Raw genomic sequence first — 26584 nt, 5'->3', positions numbered from 1 at the left:
CACACTTATACTCTCACTCATTCTGTCACACTTTTACTCTCACTTACTCTCTCATGCTTTCTCACACTATCTCAATGTCTACTTACATTCGTCACTGACTGCTTGTGTGTCTCTGTCTGGTTTCCAGCAGCCCTTCTACTTATGTTGTCTTTTCTCCTGACTTCTCGTCCCTGGTATCGGCTCTGCTGACCAGTCCTCACAGAGACTTTCCTCAAAAGGGTGGAGCTTCCGTGCACACCCTCACCTGGAGGGAGACTCTGTCCACGTGGTGTGTGCCGTGGCTCTGCCCTTTTGTGAAAGTACTCCGGTGAAGTCCGGTCAATGGAACTGATATGGGTGAGAAGTGGAGGAAGAAAGACAGAAGACGAAGAAGAGGCAAGAGAAGAAACTGAGCTGCAGGAAAGGACACGAAAGCTGTCAGCGGAGAAGGCAGGGAAACATTATGAAATAGGGAATTTCCAGGAGTCTTGGTACCTCAGTGTGTCAGTGTGGCATCCTCTGATATGTGGCACCCGGGGTGGACTCCCCCCCCAAGTACACCACTGAGACAATGAATTGTTTTATGAACCAAGAGAATCATGCATAGGAACAGTCTGTGAAGAACGTATTAAAGACTGAAGAGTGAAGGAAAGAGATCTTGTTAAAGCTCATCGTAGCTCGGAGACCAGCTTCTAAATCATTTTAATTTAATTTTATTGCCCTATGCATTTTGTTTCCCCCAGAAAAATTAGACTGTAATTTCAAAAGTCTCAAGAGAAAGATCATGCTGAATTGATATAAGATAGTGCAGCTAGAATGACACCAGATGGACCGATGCTCACGTTATCCTAAATGATTTAGGCCTTTTTCATTCTTGACCTTCAACAATGGCCACTGTGGACATCTGATGTACAATTTATATGCTTTATTTCCTCCATGAATAGATTTCTTTCTGTGCACAGGCACATTTTAGGGAGAGTTTTACAGTTTTGTACTGGACATGCTATTGTGTGTGTTAAAGATGTTGATGACGTGGTTACTGCATTTCCTTTCTGCCCTTCAACTTCAGTTGCCACTCAAATTTAATATTAGATATTAATATTATATATGCAAAACATTTCAGAAAGCCTCATGGGTATTTGATAAAACATTCAATACAAATCTAATGAAGTCAATACAAAGACTTCTGACTATATTAAGTTTTTTGGAATCCCAGTGTGACTCTGTATTGTGTCCTTATGTGCTTTCCCAGACTTGTCTCACCTACTGGTGAAGAGACAAACTTCATGTGATCTGAGTGCCACACACAAATAGTCACATGTACGCTTACTTTGTTACAATACTTGTTTTATTGTCTGTGTCCCTGGTTTGATGCAGTGAAGCATTTGTGTACCAATTCTGAGACCATCATATTTATTCCTGGTATTTACTCATCCATTCCATAAGCTGCATCTTTGTACCCTTGACATGATTTTTTATTTTTTATTAGGAGACTCTGGGTTACTTATGACCTATGATCGTATTTTGATTGCCCCAACCTTTTTTTTATTGTGTCTGCTCCTTCGCTATATTGCCATAGTTTTCATAGTTCTCATGGTCACACAGTACCAGGGGCTCAATATGTAGTGAAAAAGAACTGTGGTTGGTGGATCCATTCAATAGTCACTCTCCTTACAGAAAGCTGTATCCTTGGTAATTTTACACTTTGTGGCCTTCCAGTGCCTCAGAGAGGGTAGACCATTCCACTGGAATTGTTAAATTGTTATCCCTGATACCAAAGCATAGGGAAAGGGAGCTTGTGCAACCCATGCAATATTTTTTCAGCCATCCATTTCAGGTGGTGTGGGGACAGGGGCAATTTACGTGACCACGACTCACTTTAACTTACCCAGTTTATATTAAAATATTTTGCTTACGATCAACTCTTGAGACACCATTTCCATGGGTCAAAGCAATCAGATTTTGTGCCTCAAGGCGTCCCATTTTTTCTCTAGTAGGATAGTAAATGTCTTCACATAATAATAATATTGCATAGCTGCAGTGCATAGCAACAGTCCAGCAACAGCACCTGTGGGCAGTACCTTATTATGATGACACACATTGCCAACATAAAGTGAATGGTGTTACACAATGATGTAATATTGATTCAGACAATTGGTAGATCCCTTAAAAGTAAATGTACAAGCATGATAATGCCTTAACTTTGTATTATTTTGTATTAATTTGTCTTTGATGTAGCTAGCTGCATTAAGGATTCGCGGGAAACCATATCATGTGTATCTTTCTGTTTTTTCTTATAGCACTTGAAGGAACAGTATAATTTATTAAATATAAATAAGCACTTTTTATATGTCTTTTGTGTTTCTAGCTGTGATAGTTCATCACCTGTGCGGAAAGAGAAGAAGAAAAAGAGTAGCAAAAAGCACAAAAGAGACAGGTAATATTAATTACTTTCTTTTTACTAGTTAAAGATTGTAGGGGCCATATGTAAAATAAATCATTAGGGAACTGGGTAACACAAGTAACACATTCAGGATAAAAATAAACCCGTATTTAATAAGTCTGCGTGAACATTGCTTCACACCTTTGGTTGTAAACTTTAATGAAATTGTTACAGAAGAAAAACATATGCTATAATATATATGCTATATATATATATGCTATATTTTGTATTTTTTCCGCTATAGTCAATATGTAGGAAAGTTTGGTTATGAAACGAGAAGGTTGAGTTTAGCACTAGGTTTACTGGTAGCAATGTAATTCGAAATAATCCCCTTACCATATGAACCATATATATGTTCTCCTTACCATATGAACCAAGAATAAATTAATAATGACGCATCTAATGACTAATAATTAGAACACACATATTCGATTTACTTATGAGAGGTATGACATACAGTACATTGAGGGGGATCAATCTTCCTTTGTTACTTGTAATTAAGACCTTACATTTATTACTAATGTTCTTCATAACCTTTTATTTGGCAGCTTATTCTGTTATTGTTGGTGTTCTCAGTCTGGTCTATTTATTTAAAGTCAATGTAGTAATTGTGTAGCTTTCATGTTCAATAAAGCCACAACACTTAAACATATCTCGACTTGCATTAACTTGACATAAAATTGCAGCAGACTGTTATGGCGACTGGCGGTGCTACGGTGTGTATAAATATTTATATACATGGGCACCCGTTAAGGATATAATTCCTTAACTGGTATAATTAAGTATAATTCCATATATTATAAATCTTTTACATGCTGTGTAAAGCATAGTTAACTCAACTCACTGATCTAACTATGAAAGTATTATGGAAATCAAGCTCATCTCTTCTTGTAGGGTAAATTATTCGTAATACAAATACTAGTACTATTCATTACATTTTATGACATTACATTTACATTTTTATGTTAAGAAAATGGAGGAAAAAACTAAAAGAGAAAGATAGATTCTTAGACAATTTGTGTTTTTTAGATCAAATTCGGGGTCCAGAAAGAAACGGAGACACAGGTGAGAAAGTCTTAAAGTTTTCTAATTGTTAAAGATTGTAACAAAGTGATACAAAGTATGTTCCCAGCAGTATTTAATCCATGGAACATCCAGGAATTGAATCCATGGAACCTCCAGGAAACTGACGACAAATTAATGTCAAAAATGTATACAATTATTTAGGTTATACTTTATTAATAAACATTTATGTGGATCTATTCAGTAAGAAGGCCTCTGTAGGCAATTGCTTGTTTTGTTTTATTACCCAGAACAATATGCCCTTTACAAATAATGAAGGGGTTGTACAATTGCATGCCTAGCTGCTTATTTTATGGCGCCAAGGTCATTGATGGCTTTATTGCCTATAGTTTATGGCACTTACTAGACACCGCTACTGAAAGAGAAGGCAGAACTGATACATCTGTTAAACAATAGTCTACAAAGGAAAATTGAGGAGACAAATAACAGAGGGGATGATCACAAGGATAAGAGAAAATTACATCTAATTGGAAAATAGGACACCTGTGTAGAGAAAAAGATTGCTGTAGTAATTTTTAAGATTGCACAAAAAAATACAAAATAAGCTGTTAACGGACTAGCCATTTTGCTGTCAAGTGTTTTCATCATCGCCACTGCACAAGAATCCCTCCATGATTCTCATACAGGTTTGTCTGGCACTCTTAATAATCACTAAACCGATGGGAATCCACTATACTTTCTAAGAAATATCAAACATAAATCATAAATGTATTGGGCATTCATGAAAAAAGCCTCGGCGTCCACTAGTGCGAATGCCAGATTTATATTGTAATCTGAGTCTTATATATTGTATAGCACGGAAGGGAATTGGATGCAGCTGATGCTCCCAGATGTGTTAATGTTTTAGATTCACTGGGACAGCAATAATACAGGGGTGTTCGAACGTACTGAAACGCAATAACTATGCAGCTTATATAACCAACAACTAATAATTCATCAGCAACATCAGCCAATTCACACCCTCCTTTTTTCCCTGATTCTTTTAAAACGCACATGTTGTTGACCATTATTATTTTTGCGTTACTGGCAACATTATATTTTTTCACTTTGAAAATCAGTTTTACTCGAAAAGTCATCATTTCACTCCTAGCAGTTTATATTCAAGGGTCATTGAATATATTCTTGTTATATCAGGATGTAATTGATACCTTTTTAACTCCCGCAACCTTTTTTTAATGTTTTTTTTTTCTTCTTCCAAGAAAAGGAGTGCAACCTTGATCACTTTTTCAATATACTATAGTATTGGTAGTAAGAACCCCAAAAAAATTTTTGTGTAAAGTGCAGGAAAGGAGGCTATTAACTCCAAACTACCAAAGCCTATTGAATTGTATAGAGCACTGGTATAATGGGGAGCCTGAGCACCCAGCAGCGTGATTTGTCCTGTGTAATGCAGCCACCTTACCAGACCTGACTTTCTATGCCTAGGTTTTGTCCTAAGGCAGAATATCCCACCATCCATATTTTTGAGGCACAAGTGCCAACTGCTGTGGTCCTCTATGAAGTGCCTGAGACACATTCCATTTTAATGGTCTATGACTGTGAACTTGTACACTGATGTGTTACAAATAAAAAGAGCAAGTGAGTAGCAACCCTACCAAAATGAAAAACATCATATAGCACTTGGTAACTTAATCCCTTAATCAGGGATACTTAACAGTTTCATGACCAATGACATACCAGGTACAGCATGAAAAGATGTCCCTAGCGGACCAATGACATACCTGGTACATCATCGGTAAAAAGTGACCCCACGCAGGGCTGGTGCAAGGATTTTTTTGCACCCTAGTTAAAACCTTGTTTTGCTGCCCCACCCCTTCTTCCCCTGCCCATTTGTGCCCTGCCCTTGGGACAGGGTCATGTGAGTAGATCCTACAAATGTCACACCCCCCCGCACCCTTTTCTTCACTGTGCTGTACCATTACCTCCCCATGTAGTTCAGGTATCAAATTGAAAAATCCCAAACAAACTTGGCATTAAAGGTATAGATCAAACAAATAATGCATGGAAACCCTAAACTTCAGGCATAGAACACAGGTTGCACACCCCAGACTCCAGTCCTGGCACTCAGATTGCACAAATATGACTTGCCACAGCACCCAGATTGCACAAATAGGACTTTGCCAGCACCCAAATTCCACAAATAGGACTTGCCACAACATCCAGCTTGCACAAATAGGACTAACTGTGGCACCCAGATTCCACAAATCTGACTTCCTCAGCACCCAGATTGTACAAATAGGATTTGCTGCAGCACCTGGTGTTGGGAAAGTCCAATTTGTGCAATCTGGGTACTGCAGTAAGTCCTACTTGTGGAATCTAGATGCTGTGGCAAGTCCTATTTGCGCAATCTGGGTGCTGCAGCAAGATTACACACATTGGACTTGCCGCAGAACCTTCAAGAAATAAACTATGTTTGTGCTGTTCAATAAGAAAGAAAATAATGTGCTCAAATCTTCTCTGCTGGAAAGTGAAATCTAGTGTTTGTTATTTTAACGTGCCTTTCATGCATATAGATCATACAAATATTGGTCTCTTTTATACAGTATAGGGTAGGAATAAAATGTAAGGTAGTAGTTTTGTTTCTGATTTTCTGTACACATTTTGTGATAATTCTCTAATTTTTTGTCTAACGCTTCCAGGTTGAATTCAATAGGTAATGTAAAGGCTGTTAGATTAATGGACCCTCTTTTTCTTCTTCTCTCAATAATACATTTGATTTGGAAAATGGCTATTGTTCAAAGCAATATTTATAATCAATGCAAGTAAACCTTGAGATTATTACTATACCTGGAAACTTTCTGAGCATATGGGGTCCTCAATATAGATGCTAGGAGGAGATGTGATCTGAGATGTGATACATTTAAAGTTGACAATATACAAAACTGACAATAACACTAAAACATGTTAAGATATATGTGTAGGGAAGTAGAAGAGGGCTCTGACAAGCTATTTAGAGGTTAAAAGCGATGTGCGGAATGTGAGAATGATTTTGTTATAGCAGAAGTCATGTGGAGAAATCAGTGGTGTGAATATCTCGAAGGTGGAGAGAATAGATTGCTTGTTTTCATAATGCAGTTTGTGGGTATTAAAAGAGTAGATTGTATCCATCTCTGAATCGGTTGGTTTTTAGATTTTAGGTTAATATGAATAGCTGTATGATAGAACGAGGTAAAAAAATCCACAGATTAGGTATAGCATAGGCACAATGTTTGATACACGAGTGGGAAAAGGACAGTTTGAAGACTAAAGTTGAGGGTAGAGCAAAGGGCGTATTTGGAGATAGGAGCAGGGGAGGTAGGGATGTTTGGAAGGTGAGGTAAAAGTGTGTTAGTTGTAGAGGGTCATGGTCACAAATATTTCTGTTGATTTGTGGAAGTCTTTCAAGAGGTTAGTGGGCTACAGCAAGGGTAAAGGGTTGTTGTCAGACAAAGAGAAGTAGATGTTTAAGAATCGGGAGGTCATATGCGTGGTGAGTGGAGAGAAGAGATGGATGGAGCAAATTTCAAATGATAAAAAGTGAAAGGATATTGGTGCTAAACACTGAAAAGTACACTGAGGCAAGAAAATGATGCCATGGTATAGGCCAAATAAGAAAGAGCAACAGGAGTAGTAGTTACAGAAGATGAGAGTGCAGTAATTTCAGAGGGGGAGCACTCACAGCAGTGAGCTTATTGCAGATTGAGTGCTCACCGAAGGACACAAGAGAAAAAGGTACTCAGGTAACAATGAATTAGTTTGAGGTTGGAGGCGTCACAACAATGTAAGAAACGGAACAAGTAAGAATTGGGGTACCAGGTTTATGTTTAATGTTGGATGAACATAGAAGAAGAAGTAGCATGTGTGATAAGAGGTGGGATTGGAGGTAGTTCAGATGTTCTGCCTTTGTGTGAGCTTGATAAGCAGTAGTGAAGTTTTTTTTTAAGGTAGGAGAGAGGTTCTTGTCATTTTGACCTCGGGCGAGGAGAGAAGAGAAGGTGAGATGTGAACTCCAGTGGAATTTTTATGATGGGGCAGAAAAACGGTATTGTCATAAGAAGAGATAAGTAAAGCAGAGCGATGCCAAAATTGATGGTGTTTTATTTCCCTGCAGTTCGGCTCCAGTATAACTCCATCTGTCCACTTGTAAAGAGATTCCATAGAAAAAGTGAATTAAGCAAAAGGGACTACATTGCTGTTCCAATGATTTGCCTCAGGCAAAGTCCACTGGGGTTGACCCTGCTAAAGCATTGTAGGACTATGGAGATAGAATTATACAATTCAAGGGAAATCACAGTTCTACTCAAATTCAGTTACAAACTGGTATATTAAAGACAACAGTCAACAAACTTTGATTTTTTTATAAAAAGCTCTAGTAACATTTACATTTCAATGTTTCTGATTAAATAACGTATTTGGAAATTATTTTTATTTGGTACTAAATGCAGTTGTGTTTTGCATGAATTAAATGAATCATTTCCATTTTATCTAGTTAGAGGTTATATGAGCCATAAACTAACATGAAATATGAAATGCAATGCCTAGCCTTACTATCTGGGATACTCGTTATATCAGAAATACCTTTTTATTTACTATTTCTTTTGCAGATCCAAAAGCCCAAGGAACAAAAGGAGAGACAAAAATAAAGACAGAAAAAGGTATTGATACTGCTAAATTGAAAACATATAAGTAAGCTAAACCAAATGCAGCATTAGAAACCCCAACCCTGGTACTGTTGAATGTCCACACACTTCACAGAAATAATTCCTTTATCAGTTTAGTCAACTAAAATTTGTCTTTGTTCATGGGACACAAGATTAAATAGAATGAAATCACAGTTCTAATGTTTTTTAGATGGGAGTGAACTCTCATCAACGGTAGAGGAGCACTATCCTGAGCAGAGCTGGCTCAGACTCTTCCTTTCCTTTAATATCTGAGTCCTTCATATGGACACGTTAAACAGCTGGCTCAACAAGCCACGTCAGGTTGCTTGCTTAGCTTGTGGTGAACCATTACTAAGATGGAGAGCTTCATAGCTTGCGTAAAAGGTGTTAATGCCAGTAGCACAGACAGGCCACTGCTGGGCTTAGTACTGATCCCTACTGCAATTAGGTAAAGGACTGGATGAACAAGGACATAGGTTACTCCACTAATCTCTGTGACTGGCACTTTGACACAATATGGTTATTGCTATTTTATCTAGACGGGTACGTCATCATAATTTCCATCACAATTTATGCCTTTTTCATTGTGCAAATCTGACAGGTCTAACAGTGTTTCAACAGCACGCAGAATCCACACACATAGCAGCTGTAGTTCCCGTAGCGCATCACTTTCAACTGACTACAGCAGCGTCAAGTCACCAAGCAGGTAGGCATGTGTGCCTTTTAAGAATAAGTCAAAACAACATAGTTTTGCCAATATCAACACGTGTCCTGAGCTTTTGACTTCTAGAAAACATTAATTGCACAACCATTTTACAACAATTTTATGCAATTTCACAACAGCATAGAAACTTGGATGAGAAGAACATTTATTTTACAGAACAGAAAGAACAATTACACGTCTTTGAAGTTAAAACATATAGACTGACTAGTGCATGTTCATGCCTAATGAATTATAGGCGTTCTATAACAAGAATCAATACATTCTTTTGTTTTTAGTAATCATACACTGATCAGCCATAACATTATGACCACTGACAGTGGGTGGGATATATTAGGTAGCGAGTGAACATTTCATCCTCAAAGTTTATGTGTTAGACGCAGGGAAATCTGAGCGACTTTGACAAGGACCAAATTGTGATGACTAGATGACTGGATGAGAGCATCTCCAAAACTGCAGTTCTTGTGGGGTGTTCCCAGTCTGCAGTGGTCAGTACCTATTAAAAGTGGTACAAAGAAGCAAAAACGGTGAAACAGCAACAGGGTCATGGGCGGCCAAGGCTTATTGATGCAAATGCTGCGTGGTCAAATCCAACAGGCAAACTTTTGTAGCTGGAAAAGTTAATGCTGGTTCTGATAGAAAGGTGTCAAAACACACAGTGCATCACATTAGATTGTGTATGGGGCTATGTAGCCGCAGACCAGTCAGGGTGCCCGTGCTGACCTCTGTCTACTGCTGAAAGTGCCTACAATGGGCATGTGAGCATCAGAACTGGACCACAGTGCAATGGAAGAAGGTGGACGGGTCTGATGAATCACGTTTTCTTTTACGTGGATGGCCGGGTGCATGTGCGTCGCTTAGCTGGAGAACACATGGCACCAGGATGCATGCATGGAGGCCCCACCTCGTAACGTAATAGGATTTCAAGGATTTTCTGCACGTCTTGGTGCCAGAAACCACAGCACACCTTCAGAGCTCTAGTGGAGTCCATACCTCGACAGGTCAGGGCTGTTTTTGGCAGCAAAACGGGGGATCTACACAATATTAGGCAGGTGGTCATAATGTTATGGCTGATCGGTGTATATGAAGAGTGCATTGTAGATATGCCTGTGTGTGCATTTGAATGCAATGTGACTATTTACTTATTTCTGTTCATAGACAAAGTCCCAAACATAGACAGGATGACCGTAAGCCCTCTAGCCACCAATCCAGTCGTAGTCGGTCTTCTTCCTGCACTGGCCACAGCCGATCTGCCACCCCACACCAGAATGGGCACAAGAGTGGCACTCATAATGGGCACCACAGCCAAGGACATGGCACTCTTCTAGAAAAACATTTGGATGTAAGCACACTTTCATTGTTTTTTTTATTTAAAATGAATATCTATTTTCCTGTTCCTCACTTTGTACTCAAAGTCACAGTGTCTCCAAAGCAGAAGCCTCCAATATACCAGAAGTTTTATTAGAGCGTGCAATTTATTTTACCAGCAATAAAAATCTGTTTAGGGTTGCTATCCGGTAAGATACCCTTCTTCTGCTCGAATGTACTTGTCTGTCTAAGATGACAGTATGTGGTTAGTTGTTGCGTTCCTTCAAACTCTATGCATTCTACTTTTATTTTGTGACATGAATCCCATGTCTTGTCTTTGCGCCTGATCATTTATCTTAACAGTACACTACAAAGGGCTTTCAATGGAAAAAAACGTTGTGTTTACAGACCTTGTAGTTGTCAGAGTATGATGGTCTGTGAAAAGGGCTAGTAACCATGTCCATCAGCCAAATAAAGATTTGAAGGAGCACTGGTAAAACCAACGAAAGAAAAGCCACATTAATAATATGTAATAGCACCTCTTCATTTTTCTAAAACATATTAAGCAGTGGTTTATAGGCTAGTTATCAACCCTCTTTTCTATCCATATATCTGTACGCGACTTGTCCTGAGAAATACCAGTCTATTAGTGTGCGGTAAATCATACTACTCACCTGAGATGTTCCAGTACAATGCCACATCTCCTGGAAATATGACCATGTTCTCATCCAGGGATGTGTTCCTTGTCTCTGTACTAGAGAAACGTGCTTAATCAAAATAACACGACTCTAACATGTTCATGTGGGTGACATAAGTCCTCTCCTAGGTATTTGAAATACCGTGTTGCTGTTTGTGTACTCAAAATTATTATTGGACATAGCATTATGTTTATGTACAAAAAGTTAAATTCAAACTGAGTTACCATTTTGCGGTCTATAATACATCCATGGTATTTGTATTAGGTAATAGGTCGTAGTTGTTATTCATTGTCTCTGCTTTGTGAGTCTTTCTCAGTTCTTATATCAACGTTGAGTATTTATTCATATTTTCATCAGGACATGGGGAATACAGGTCCACTTGCAATTGTCAAAGCAAGACATCGTATATATGAAAGAGTATAAAAACAGTCATTAATGTATTATTGACTCAAATAACAATATGCCTTGCACTGATCCAAGTATTGCTGTCACTTAGCAATGGATGGTGTTTCATAGTGTAGCCATACTCACAAACATTTCTTCTTCCATCATGGCGGCATCACCTGCTGGTACTGAGGAGCATGTAGACAATGAAAGAGGACTCCCTTGTGGAGAGGTCTATGCCTGTGGCTGCACAGACTACCTCATACTCAGATACGGGGGGCATAATAATTATTATAATTATCATTTTAGAGATACATCTATAACACTAAGAATTACTTTAGCAAATAAATGTATGTTAAGCATTCATTGAGACTTGAACATGCAGTAAATAAAACCCAGGAGTCATTTGAATATAAACTTCATTGATATTACACTAATAATTTGTAACATAACCATTTATTGGCACAAAAAGTAAAAAAAAAATATTAATAGCCTCCCACAACATAATTATATGTTATGATATGCTATAATTATAGAAACTAGATCACAAATCGAGGGCAAAATGCACAATGCTAATGGAGAAATGGAGTTAATTGAAAAATTAAAAAAAAACTTACATAGAAGACAATATAAATAATAAAGGATTTATAAAAACAATCCAAATAAGAATAAACATTTAACAGGTAAAGGCATGGTTACTCTAATAAATACAATACGTCAGAGAAAAGGTGAAAATATCAGCAAATATAGGGCTGATTGCTTTTTTGCTCTGAAGCTTCATATTTTTTTATTTTAATGGGTTTAGTTTCTGGTAATTTTGTTTAGATTTTCTTTGTAATGTTTTATTTTAATTCCCTCTTAGCACTGTGCATTTTTATTTGATTGATACAATCTAACTTGATGTATATATGTATTGAGGCCTCTCGTAACACTTAAGAGATGCTAAGCAAAGCTTCTTTAGGTTTCATTCATGTTCTACTCCATAACTGATCTTTAGACACATGGCATTATCTGATAAACACTATATTTCTTGTTGCTTGTCACCTTATCATGACTGTACAAGACAAATTTGTATCATCTACAGGTAAAATTAGAGAAATCACTAGACTAAAAACTAAATTCCGCTTCTTTCCAAAGCACTTTCCTGTGACCGATCAAATAACCTGCCCTGAGCTTGAGTATCCCAATTGCCTGTTAGGATAAATGTAAAGTATATTTGCTTATTATTGTAACATATTGCCCTACTTATTTGTGCATATAACTGGGAAGCTATTGTTGAAAACCTATATATTGTCAACATTATATCCTGTGTCTATTTTTCTGCATTTATTATTATAACTTTCTTCATTCCTTTATTTTCTCCTGGTTCATTCTCTCTCCCTATAGATATATATATATATATACATAGCTTTATCTGTGATACATTCCCTTATCTCTGCCTAGTTTGTTTTTATTCACAACCAAACAGAAGGGTAGTGTTGAGTATTATAAACTTGCAATTTAGGTAAAGCTAGACACAACTAATTATATTTTAATTCCTTATCAATGCCTAGTTTATGCTTTAAGTGCATGTTTAGTATACTTTAGAATAATCTAATTTAGATAAATTTATTTCTATTTTTTAATCTCATCTGTGTTTTTCTTTAGCTTCTCATTTGAAAATCGGTAATATTTTGGCTTTATTTTAGGGAGCAGTAGTCTCATTAGTGTTTTTTTTCACTCATATTTCCATTTCTCTATCATAACAGAAATGCAGTTTGATCTTTATCTTTTTACTTTATCTTGTGATGTACTAGAGTTTTGTTTCCGTGTGTCTGTCATTGTGGGCCTTATTAGTGGTAACACAGGGAAATGTTTGGGTTTTTTTTTCCTTTCCATTTATTTTATTTTTATTTATTTTTCTTGAAACTGTATATTTTAGTTAATTTAAAAGGGAAGATAACTGATTACATCACACAGCATCAAACAGAAGCCATACTTTTGGTATACAGGTTACACACGTAAATTATTCAGCTGTTTTAAGATGCTTAATGTTATGAGACGTGAAATTATTGATTTTACAATTTATTTGCTCTCTTTAAACAAGGTAAACAAAATATAATAACTCTATTTATTAAGCTTATGCACCGTAGCCTATAAATAATTTGGTAAAAACATAGGGGAAAAATAAAGAGGCTAGTTCTCATTTGAGCTTTAAATTTAAAAAAGGAGAGTGCCCTGGAAGGCAATAAGTATAAGTGCAGTATGACGCCATATGAACTAGCCATGGATGCTAGGTAGCAGGAAACCCAAATGTAAGATAAATAACATACAGGAACTATTGTTATGCTGGCTTACAGTAACTCACAAAAACAGAACTACCGTCTTTGAAGGTAAGTGTAACCCATGTGACTTAAAAGCTGAAGGAGGATGGCCACTTGTGTAGTAATATACTATTGTTACATGATCGATATTGGGAAGTCCACTCACTATTGGTCAAATAGTAGTCTGTATGTGTTATTTCAGGTAGATTTCACCATCCCATCAGAAGCAGGAGAAAAAGAAATAACTGGCTAGTGAATACAAGTAAATCACCCAAAATTATTCTGTTAGAATTTCACATTCAGAATTAATGACTAATTATATTTGAGTAGTAAGCAAAGAAAGTCTTCAAATGGACAAAGAGATTTGGTCCAAGCTTTCCATTGGGTATACAAGGTAGATAAAGTTCCTTGGTTATTCCGTTACATTATACAAGACTCTAGTTGACTTCCCTTTTAAATAGCAATTTCCATTTCATTATGGTTGGCTTCCATGTCTGCTCCTTTCTTTTTCACTTTTCCAATCGTTCTCCGCTGGTCTTCGAACGCTATGGTAGCTGAAGGCCTCTGATATATCACATTTGTTTGCCGGTAACACTGCATGCATAGTAACATTTAATGACGAACCCCCAAAAAGCTGCATAACTTCTTCTTCCCCTCTCCTCAAAATGACAACAACGTATGCAAACAAAAAAAGGAATTGAGATGGTATATGACATTGGCTAATGTATCTAATTGGAAGAGAAAAAACAAAAACTGGTTATGGGATGTGATTACTAAAGAGTCATTGTCTTTTTCCCTCTATTCTGCACTCCAAATGTGGAGATTATTGTTTTCTTTTATTATTGCATTCCTGTCTCTGACATTTAAAGAAGGTAGGTATTCGTCTCCCTGTGCACGTTCACATCTGCAGATGAGCCTGTTGAAGTACAGTAGATATTTAATAATGTTAATTTTGTATTTCTTTATATTTGCTGCTTTACTTTTCAATTTCTTTCTGGCAAAAAAATCATTAAAAAAAAATGGGAAAAAAAATCTTGGTTTGTATAGCATTTACCAAGAATTTTACATCATGACCATCTTTCAGCATCAAAAATGTATATATATATATACATATATACAAATTTTTCACGATCACACACATATATATATATATATATATATATATATATATGTATATAAATAGGCATTTATCTTTAAACAGTTTTCAGAATGCATTTCTGTGTGTTATAGCCATTTTTTTTATTTTGTGTTTGTTTTCAAGTAATGTACACCATCTATTTTTCATTGTGGTTTTGTTTTAAAACACAGATTTACTAATTAGGTTATTATTTAATATGGAAATAGCCCTCTGAACATCCAAATAGTTAAATGTTAAACCCCTTTTGTGAACAAAACAGCAGGTCTAAGTATCTTTTATTTTGCTAAATATCTTTTTGACTAAACAATAGCCTGATGGAAAATATGAATCAATATCCAATGTAGTTAATAAAATCTGTTGTATATATATTTTTTATGTTTTATTTCAGATTTATTTATTTTCTGGTCACAAGGGTTAATCATCTCATCAGAATTTCCTTATTGCATTTTGATTGTCTTAAGTTTTATGTCTGTAGTTAACAAGTGAAATTTCTCTGATCTAATAATTTCTGAAACAGTCAGTGTTATGCGTTACAATAATTATAGCATTACTGACTGGAAAAGTCAAGGCATATAGAAAAATGGCCAAAAATAATCTGCTAGAATAGGATTCAGTACACGGCAAATACGGGGTAGTGTGGTAACGTTTGAGATATGATACTTTGCAAAATTATATCATAAAAGTTTAAAAAGAACATTGTAAATGTCAAAATGTTCAATGTAGAATATCTTTCCAAATTTCCAGGAGCTAACTAACATGTAGAGAGTAAAACAGTACATTGAGAGACATAATTTCAAAGTCATGAAATCACACACAATAATACATGGCAGGTAGATGTTGTCAATGTTTGCAATTATTTAAAACTAGTTTCTCTGTTAATGGTCTTGCAAAATGTTCCCATCATTTTGTATTTTTGTTTAATCCTTGGTAACGTTCTACATATATTTTGTCAGCTACGTAAGCATGAGTGGAAGAGTGCACAATAATTATGCAATTTTCATAATAAAAACATTAATTCTAAATTCTTACAATTTTTCTAATTGTAATATTTTTGGACACTTATAGAGCGACTGTGTGTTATAACATTACATCTATGTTTTTTTTTAACAAACTTAGCTCATAATTAAGCTATATTTAGATTGCCTATTAGATGTGTTATGGTACTTCCAATACCATGCATAAACTAGCAGATGTGCCTGTCATTAAAATGAATGGAAGAGATCTAGGCCTGCAATCTATTGCCGCACAAATCAATGCTTTCTGTCTGTGATCTCAGCTTTACACATTTCCTATGGGATTCATATTCAACATGGCAAAAAAATTAAATTACCCCCGTTCAAAAGTCTACATACCCTCTTAATACATTTAAAGGAAAAACGGGCGGGGAGCGGGGCGTGCCAAGACCCCGCTCCTGCGATCCGGAGGATTCGGGTCTTGACCCGGGGAACCGGAGAAGCAGTGCTCACCCGGCAATCTCTGGGTCAAACCCGGAGAGTTCCCAGGTATGCTAATGACAATCGCACATTAGCATATACTGCGAAATACCTCTTTCCTCTGTTTGTCAGTAAACCTGTGTTTCTCCCATAAGAACCATCAAAGCCCTATAAACATTGTTGCCTTTATTTATAACCTTTATTATATTATTTGCTCATTTTTTATGGCCTAGTAGATCATCCAGAAGTCATGCTTGTCCTTTCACAAAACATAATTAAAATTGGACAGCACTAGAAAAAGAACTGTTTTAAAAATGAATGTACTATTTAAAGCCCCAAAGGATGAAAGAAAAGGTCAGTTTTGCTGTATTCTGGTGTTTTAATTTATATTCTAATCTCGCAACTCTTGTTTCATGGAGTTGAACACATTTTAAGATGCTTTTGGTTGTGTCCTATAATTTGTAGTTGTCCTCATTTCTTTGTACAGTTTCTGTTTAATACAGTAGTTGTTCTCTTAGACAAATCGAAGAGCTTGATTACTATAATCTGAATGTTATAGTGGTTAGTAAGGTTAATCTTCTGTATCTGCATTTTTACTACCAGTGACTCTTAAATATGATTAATCCATCCTTCTATGAAAACCATATTCTTTATCCGGAGTAGATAATATTGTACCTAATATCCTATACTTTTTTTGCCATTAAAGCAGATATTACTGAAACCCAATTTGGCAATAAGTACAATAAGATTGCCAATCTTTGCAGGCTCAGAGAGTTCCTAACTATGAATTGCCATGTTACCCAAGCTCAGTACTCCAGGCTTATCTTAATAGAAAGTGAATGTAAGGAAACCATAGCAATAAACTTAATTCATTTGGATAGAAAAGGGGTCCTTTTATTTGCAGTGAAACAAAATAATGTATAGAACATATAAATATTAAGTCTAAGTGATCATATTGTTTACATGAAGGGATTTAAAGGAGGTAATTGCCGTGGGTTCAACCCACACATTATATATAATTTTTATTTTTGTACAGTAAGATTATAGTTTGTAAATGCTGATTATTGATTGACAGATACTTGTATATGCTATAGTCTTCTCCCATTATAATTCTTTCATTCACATTTTAAAATTCACATTTTTTTTTTTGAGTGAAACATACATTTCCCAACAATATCTATAGGAAAAGTAGGATAGTAGGTGATTTGTTTGAAAATATACGAATGACTAACTATAAGTATTTTCTAAGGTAAGCCTCTTACTAGTAGCTAAGTTACTTGATAGCAACTCAGTCCAGCTAAACAGGAAACTCAGGGTGTCCATCGTAATAGGTCTTGACCAAACTAAACAAGTTGCTGCTCAAGTCAGTTTTGTTATATGGTTTCCAGTTAGGTTTAAATTAGTTGAACTTACTCTGTAGCTCAACTAACAACTCAGTAATTTAGTTCATGTTGGTATAACACTGGTTAAAAATACTGAGAACTGAGGATAAGGTATTCAATTTTCAACACTATTGGGCATTTTCTATTGTGAACCAGTTATGTTTAAAAAGAGTAAGTAGACAGTGATATTTTAATGTTAGACGTACTTTAGAACTCTGTCCTTCTAAATGTTGACAAGACTCTAGTGTAGACTGCTCAGCTGGCCATTATAATGCCATAGTAATGTTAATTTAAACTTTTTTACTTCAGCAGTTCATTAATGTAATGGAAATTTCACCTTTTTGTTTGCAAAATATGTATATATGTTTTATTTTATTCAAAAATGCAAGTCCTCCAACCTCCATTGTGAAGAACTCTTATGGTAAAAAGGCAAGTTTCCCTGTTTAGTTGACTACTTTGCCAATGGTAGAGGTTGGTTTTGGCTTGGGTCAATCATTAACTAATTCACTAAAAAGAATTGCATTTGGGTAGGTGAACATGAGGCAGCAGATGCAAGCAGTGTTTCATGCTTAGCTGAAAACGTTTAGGCAAAAAGTGAGCATTAATAAAGTTTAACATTGCCACTGTTACTCGTAATATCTTGGAATATATGTGATCAGGAGATGCAATGCCCATATGTATAATTGGTGAGATAATATCTATGAACCTGTAGCAAGGGTGTCCAAGCAGGTACCACCACCTCACAAATTATCCACATGGTAACTTTAAACTAAGGTCACAGATACATGGAAAAGGGACGATCCCTTCTCTTTAAAATATTAATTATAACACCAAGCTTGGCAACTAATAGTTGTATTAATTGGCAAACATTGTTTAAAGATATAATCAAAGGAGAAGTGATAATGTTATAGCATGGCAGAGTTGAGCGGAAATGAGGGATTAGAGCAATGTTTTGAAATACTGTACTTGCTTATCTGGTCTGCTGATGAGTTTGGCCATATCTCATATATGTTCAGCACAACATGTTTCACATTCACATTTATCTTTACTTTTAATCATATATAACCCCTTATACAGATTGACCACCTTCTTCTAATCAGCCATCTGTTTACTGAGCCCTCACTGATGTCATCAAAACTAAGTTAATATTAGTAAAACGGCTGTAATATGACATCGCAATATATTGATTGATTGAAATGTATATAGACATTACTGTCACGTCCTTAGCAACAGACATATATCACAAGTCTCCATACTGTCTAGGCGTCTTCAATGCTTTGTTATTGAACACCATATTCTGCTTAAGACATTTTTTTAGGATAGCTTACTTGACAAGAGCTTACTGAACATTTTAGGAGAATATACTAGTATAGTTATAAGTTTGTTACTTTTTTGGTTTCTTAATGTCCATGCTTGTGTGATGTGGTAAAATAAGTCGCACTTGACGCAAACAACTGCTTGCCTGCTTTACCAGCCCAAGATCCTCATGTGAATCACCACAAAAAATAGACATTGGACTGAGTGCCAAACAATAGTAGGACACTTACACTTAACCATTACGTGCAGCCCTGAGATATCATTTAATTCCATCAGGTTAACATTTGTTGTTTTCTTTTTTTACCTCTGTATTAAGTAAATTGTACCAGATACATCAGATCATATCGTATGCAGTATATTTGATAACCATGTTTTATCATTTATTGCAGTCCTTCAAAGTCCAGTTACTTGGGATATGGGCATATTTATACTCCAGACACCATGTATGTAAAAAATAAAATGAAACCCAGTAAGATGTAGAAGTACGGGCAGCACTGGTACAAGATGGGTGGCGTGTCGTTATAATAGTTACACCTTGTTGCTTCCAGGAAAACCCTAAATCCAGGCACATGCCCTCAGTCTTATGAACTGGCCAGCTTTTGTTACTATATTTGTGACCTGGGAATTTGCCCAGAAGCATGGGCATGCTGAAGATTACCAGCCCTCCAGGTAGCCTTTTAAACTCTGGCAGGGAACAGTGGCTCTGCCCAAGTCTACCCTCTTTCTGCCTAGATTAAGTCATTTCCAGTCATGGCTCCATTTCTTCCTGACTTCATTATAGCAAAAGTGATGAAGGTCAGTTTAACATGGACATTGAAGACTGTAATTAAAGGTGCTATACCAACTACTCTATGCTGAATTCAACACTTCTGTAGCTATATACAGCCTTAGAACCATTAGAACGAACCAGTCCTTCCCATACAATCTTTCATCATAGAAATGTTTTTGCCTTGTTCCTAATTTTGGGGATTTCAGGAACACTCAATTATCATGTGACACAAAAGCCGGCACTGATTAAGCTGAGACTAGCAAATTATTATTATTATCATAATTATTATTATTATGCAACTGTTGCTGAAATTGCATGCAAAGCTATGATATACCTGTACAGCCACAAACATATCCATATATAAAGTACACCAACTTGGAAGTTTGTTAAAAGGAAAGTATTATTATTTAGAGATTCAAATAGAGCCATCGGATTCCTTTTCACTTTAAGCAGAACATACACATCTGTATAGTCTTTTTTCCCTTGCACATCTCATTGTAGTAAGATCCCGGCCTCCATAGACATAGATCTTTACAATTGCTCACAGTGACTGCATATGGTATTCTATACATGTCATACTGGTGCATCCTGCTAAAACCCCCTGTAATATAAGTAACCTGATACATAATCCCTTTTATAAAGAAAATAATTTAACTCCATTTTTTATATATATATATTATTACCGTGATATTGGGTTTTTGGTGTTTTTCATACATGGTGTCAGTGTTCGCAAGTTGATTCAGATCTCAAAATGCCTTTCACAGTATTCCTCTATAGATGCCTTAAAGTTACATTCTGAATCTGTACATCTGTTTTCAGTTGGTATTTCAAGTGGTTTTTTGATGTTTGAACAGTTTTACTGGCATTGTAACAATTGGGATTCAAAGATCATGACAGCTGGCAAACATGGTATGGAATGTCAGTGCATTGTCTCCATACGATGGGAGCCATGGGGATGGCGTTCCAGAATCCAGTTGTGCAGTGTTACATATTTTTAGAGCAGCTTTAAACGTTAAAATTTCAGTTCTTTTATGCAACATTGCTTTGTACACTGGTCACATTTTACTCAGAGAAAATCTTCCAAGCATGAATATGTCAGTTGTTTTTTTTTGTTTGTTAATTTTTGGATTTTAATGTAGGTTGCATGATCCATAATATTAGATTTCTAGACCCAAGTGCATTTAGTGAAACCATGGTTAAATCCCTAGAATTTTCAAATTTTAATAGTTCAGGAAAAAGAAGCCTTCCAGCTGTATAATTTTAATAGAAATAGAAGCACAAGCATCACCCAAACCACATGATTGGCATCTCCAATAATTCTTATAATACAAGGCCAGGAAAAGTGGGTTTGTGTGTTTTTTTCATTCTTTATTTTTTTTCTCTCTCTCTATCTCTCTTGCATTTTTGTGAATCTAATGATGCACTTATGTTGCCCCACTTTTCCCTTCTCTTCATACCTTACCTACTAAAGGAGGAAATGCCACTTTCTTGGTAAGTGGATGTTAACCAAGAGGGACTTAAATCAAATAAAAAAACAAATCACTATGTGACAAAGAACTGAGAACATAGAGTGCTGATGAAAGCTCAACAGTACTCTGCCGGAAAAAAAGGAATTCAGACAAAATGAAATTTTAAAAAGTCAATTTAGTTTTTTTCAGTAACATTTGTGATTTTTTTGTTTAATTACTATTATTTTTTATTATTATTTCTACTTTTCCCTGCTCCCTTCTCAATCTCTTCCAGTTTTTTGTGCTGTTTTGTCCAAGCGTCTCTCTCACTCCTCACTATTATTATAATTAATTTCCCTTCTTTGTTTATCCAACAATTTTTAACCCATGTATTTTTTGTAATCTACATTAATTATCTTTATTTCTTTTCATTTATGTGAGGCCTTACAATCATAGATATATTTATATCTTTCCCCACCTGCTCTTTACAGTTATTTTCTGTTATCTATTTACTTTTTGTTGCGTTTTGCATGCAAACTTGCATGAGCTGCATTGTTGGGGTCAGAAGGCTAAGCAGAAAGAATAGTTTCAGTGTAGAACCTCTGTGTTAACGTGCCGTATGCAACCGTGAGTTTACCATTTGGAATCTTTCCTTGTTGGAATTATGCTAACACTTCTGTCCAACTTGTCTCTTTCCTCCGTTTCTTTATATGTTCCCCTTTCTGCAGGGGCTTAGTTCAGTATCTCCTTCTCCAAGGACTCAAGTGAAAGTGGAAACTTCCCCAAGTCATCACAAGGGCAACAGTAGGCATGATGTCAGAAGCCCAAGGTCTGTTTCATCGAGTAAAGGTGGTCGATGCTCATCCGATGAGAAACGCAGGCGTCGCTCCAGGTCATCATCTGAGAGACGCCTTGGATGGTCCAGGGGTCGAAACAGAACGCAGAGGGCATCATCTGTGAACTCAGGAAGTCACACTGGCTACAGCAGTGATTCTGAAGGATCTGTATTGTCAGATGGAACAGGGGTTGAGAAGAACCATTGCTCATCAGCAAAAAAGTAAGGAGAATCATCCTGAACTAAACTAAACTGAACATATATTACATAGATGAAACTGAAGATGTGTTCACAGGAATACCAAGACAAGCATCCAGTATTACTACACATGTGTATATAGTGCTGAATAATGCTAATATTATGTTTTCTCTAGCAGGGTTTTATCTAAGGACAAAGCAGTAATTTAAAATGTGTGTGTGTGTGGTAGCACATGGTAGCTCTCACATGCAACATAGCAGTACAAAAAAATGTTAAACATACAGTATGTTGTATATAAGTGTGAAAATTAGTGTTGCTATGTTACAGTTCCTTATTCAGTTCTCATACAATATAGTATGATTTAGCTTACACATAACTTTTTAGGTCAATGAGATAAATAAATTGATACTACCATATTTTTTATTACATAGGTTAAAAACAAGACACCATGGTAAACAAAACAGTTGTTCTGAGTCTTCAGCAAAGCGTCCTCGACTGAGCACAGGGAGACGGAAGAGCACAGGAAACAGAGGCAGCTCCTGGAGCTCAAGTCCATCAGTGTCTCGTTCAAGATCTCGCGATAAGCGGTCAGGAAGGAGCAGGTCTCGATCTGTCTCTCAGAAGAAGAGTCTCAACAGGTACATAATGAAGGACAAACAAAAGGTTTCTAGAACTGTTCATGATAAAGACTGTACTAAAAAGACACTATGTAAATTAAAATTTTATTCTGTATGATTAGCATGATCTATATGATTAAGTGTTCTCGGAATTCAGTATATTTTTGAAGGTTGCATTAAAAAAGTTAACTCCCGCAACAGTAGCTTCTATATATCCTCAAGCAAAGTATAATACTATATTATTAGGGCTTGGTTACCTTAATATTTTAGTGAATTTTGTAAAAGAAGTAACTTCTGTACAGGTAATTGTCGTGAAGTATAAGGAGACTGTGTCACATTTGCTGCAGAAGAAGAAACATGAAGACAAGTGTAGTAATTTACCCACACTGCATTGTGGGCTAGAGTGTGATGAGGAGCTTGTGGCCTACTGTGAATTAGAACGTGTGATAATGACTTAGTATGAACAGAAATTTAAAAAAATAACTTTAATTCTAACAATTCTCTCCAAACTAAAAGCAAAATAGTATATTATCTTTAACTGCCGTGATGCTGTAAACCCCAGGGAAATGATTTGTTTGGCATTTGGGCGCAGGTGCTATACAAGTCATACATATGGGTGCCTGGGTTGGAGCAATTGGAGGGAGGGTGGGCCAAAACCCCTGGAGCTGGGCATTAAAACCCCTGGAGCCTGATGATCACAGAGACTTTTGTGGGAAAGGAAGTTCCCCTGTATTCCCTGGGCAAGGAGAGGGCCTGAAGAAGACCATCCCTGAGCCAAGTATGGCAATATCTGCCCGGACCTGTGTGTGCTGTCTGGGGGAGGTTTAGTATAGCTAGAGATGGCTCTGATTGGGATCTAGGTTTATTTCTTTCTTTATGATTTTGTTTTTGGGGTGTTTCATTTGAGCAGTTGAAAATAAAGCACTGTTTGCTACAAGTCGGTGTTCCTGAGACTTATTGCCCTTGAGGACTGTGCTGAAGATCCCTAACTGTGACATTTATGGCCCTCACGCTACAGGGTTTGTCACACTGCTTAAAGTTTCCTAGTAAATAGAGTTGTACATTAGAAAAACGTAGATGCATACATGATTATAAAACATAATATTTGATAACATATATATGAAAATAGAAATTGGTTTAAATTGTTTAATTTGTATTTGTAAAAATCAAATTCTCTCCACAGTATTTGTCATTGTGAACTGAACATATCAATATCTATGGGTTATTTCAATTTTTAGAGAGAAAGATAGTGATGCACGAGCACGACATAATGACACAGAAGCAGCCCGGCCCCGGCGCCGCTCCAGAAGTTACTCGCCTATCCGGAAAAGGAGAAGGGATTCTCCTAGCTTCATGGAACCTAGAAGAATTACAAGGTAACATAAAGACTAAATGATGGCAAACAACAATTCTAATTTTAAATATATGGTCCATTGAATCCAAGCAATATACCACATGAGAATAGCTATACTAACAGAGATCTAATAGATAGATTAGTTAAGTCAGAGCATATTTGAATGGATCTCTGTGTGGGAGTAGCTCAGTTTCAAGTTTATGTTGGGATCAAAGGCATTATAGTCTTTCTGAAATCTGAGGAGTTTCTCTTTGCTACCAGTCTAGATGACTAGGGTATCATCTTTGTAGCGGAGATACATCAGTGGTTTGGTGTGGCAGGTGAAGATGTAGTCCTCCTCCAGCTTGGCCATGAACAGATTGGTATATTGTGGTCCCTTTTGTGTGCCTATTGCAGTCCCTATTCTTTGAAGATAAAAGTCCCGTCCAAATATAAAGTAGTTGTGGTTCAGTATAAACTGTATTAATTGTGTTATGGGTTCCATTCCTAGCTTCTCTTGCTCCGGGTAATTGAGGCAAGCTGCTACATCAATGGTAGCAAGAATGGTGCCATCAGGAACTGTGTCAATGTTGGCACGTTTGTTTAGGAGATTGGTGGTATCTCGAAGGTAACTGGGTGATCCTTATACTAAGGGTTTACTAAGGGTTTCTGGATTTTTTTCAACCCAGCTGGATATGTTATCTGCAAGGGTTCCAACTCTTCTGGAGTTTCCCTCTGTGTATTTTGGGGAACATATAGAGGGACCACTATCCTCTCAGTGATGTTAAACTGTTTAAATGACCACATTAGAGAAGCATTGATGTCAACAATACAAATAAATGTTAATTTTTGCAGCTACAGCTTTTCTTCACAGCTCTCTAATTAAACAATGCATATCTCTGGTCAACTCATCCCTTCTTGCAGCAGAAGTTCACTAGGCTGGGCGTCACCTGCTAACCACTACTGAATATTCCCATAAATAACTTTAGAAAATATTTCGGTATTACAAAAAGTACTATTAGTTTTTAATTGTTATTAACTTTAGAAACTTTTGTCCATATTTGGTGGTATTGATATTACATATGACAAATGGGATAACATATAAACATTGTATACCCCTGCTTTGTTTTTGTAAATGATTATACATGTTTTTCTGTATATACAATGGGTTCAGCAATAATTACTAAATACCAAGAGCATAAATTCATGTTGAAATGGAAGAATATGTACAAATTTAAAATGGCAGAGATTCTACTTAGATTAAGGAAATTATATTTAAAACACAATGATAAATTATTAATTCGAAACTATTGCTAAATTGCTAATTGTTGTTAATTAGGTTAGGCAGCACAAAAAGGTGAGGGCTTTGGGACACAAATTTGTTTAGCTAATGCTGGCCCTGCCAGACACAGATTTCAGCTTCAATGAGGTTAATATTTAAGCAGATACCGAGCCAGATTATCCATAGAGTAGTCCAGGCAAGTCTAGAGTGCAAGTTTTGTAGTGGAGCTGCAAGATCTGTTACTACCAAGTCTTTGCAGTTGCTGTGCCTACTTTGACCCGTGCTCTTCAGTCTTCAGATTTGTTACCATATCCATTTTGAGCATATTACACCCATCTATTCACAAGAAGGTGCTAACTTGACTTCAGTTGCATGGCCTCAGAAAGCAACTCATATATTCACTAATAAAACTGCGTGCAACCTTAAACTTAGCATGTGCAAACACATATGTTGAATGTCAACTTTCAAGATTCAGTTAGGGAAAAAAATAACTGAACAAACTTTAAAAAAAAAAATATTTCAAATAAAAAGTAACCCCCTGTAGGGGGCGGTCATAATTTTTGTTCAGGTGTTTCTTCCCTATCTACGTAAAGGCCTTGAACTGCAATATTGGATTTTCTTTGCATACATTAGATTTGTGATTTTATTTCACAGATAATACACACATTTTACTGAGAACTCTTTGTTTATGATATCAATTTGTGATATTCTATTCCATCTCAAGGTTCCTTGTGGAGATCATCTTGAAGTGAAGTGCATTACAGCAAGTTGTCATGGTAACCATGTTACTCCCACCGCTTCCTTTTCTGAAGGTTCATTGTCTCTTTAGACATGAGGTGTTTATCGGGAAATCTGTTCTCTTAAAGTCACTAACAATTCACAGGGCGACTGCTTCTATATAATCACTTCTAAAATGGGAAATTGATAACATTGTTTAGTATTACCTGTCATATTTGTGTTGCGCAGCTCTAACCAAACTTTAGATTCTTCTCCCAAAAAGCTGATGCACTCCATTGGCATATAGAGTTACCATTGGTCTTTAGCAAATGTATTTAGTGCCCGCCAGTAGAACTCTGACAAGGTCGCACTCCTAGAAAATTACACTTTTTGCGTCCTTTAAAAACTTAATAGGTGGACTTCATTTGGAAAATGATTCCTTTACCACACAAAAATACAACGAAACAGTGATCAAAAAGCTGCTGAATCACAATAAGTATTTGAATCTTTTTGTTCATATTTGTTTTGTATAAATCACAAGTAAGCAAGTTATGCG

The 26584-nt window shown here is 36.3% G+C and overlaps 1 protein-coding gene across 1 annotated transcript in view; it reads left to right on the top strand.

Moving 5' to 3' along the window:
- SRRM3 (serine/arginine repetitive matrix 3) overlaps positions 1-26584 on the top strand; it is an 80737-nt gene that overhangs the window by 49952 nt on the left and 4201 nt on the right. The window contains exons 5-12 of the mRNA XM_053454846.1: positions 2348-2416; positions 3452-3487; positions 8089-8139; positions 8747-8851; positions 10025-10208; positions 21775-22103; positions 22511-22717; positions 23935-24072. Of these exons, the coding sequence (XP_053310821.1) occupies positions 2348-2416; positions 3452-3487; positions 8089-8139; positions 8747-8851; positions 10025-10208; positions 21775-22103; positions 22511-22717; positions 23935-24072 (1119 nt within the window). The remainder of the gene's footprint in view (positions 1-2347; positions 2417-3451; positions 3488-8088; positions 8140-8746; positions 8852-10024; positions 10209-21774; positions 22104-22510; positions 22718-23934; positions 24073-26584) is intronic.

This window comes from Spea bombifrons, chromosome 2, assembly GCF_027358695.1.
Source record: "Spea bombifrons isolate aSpeBom1 chromosome 2, aSpeBom1.2.pri, whole genome shotgun sequence".
NCBI classification, from domain to species: Eukaryota; Metazoa; Chordata; class Amphibia; order Anura; family Pelobatidae; genus Spea; species Spea bombifrons.
The sequence above is the reverse complement of the archived record's forward strand: the minus strand, read 5'-3'. Positions and strand labels throughout refer to the sequence as shown.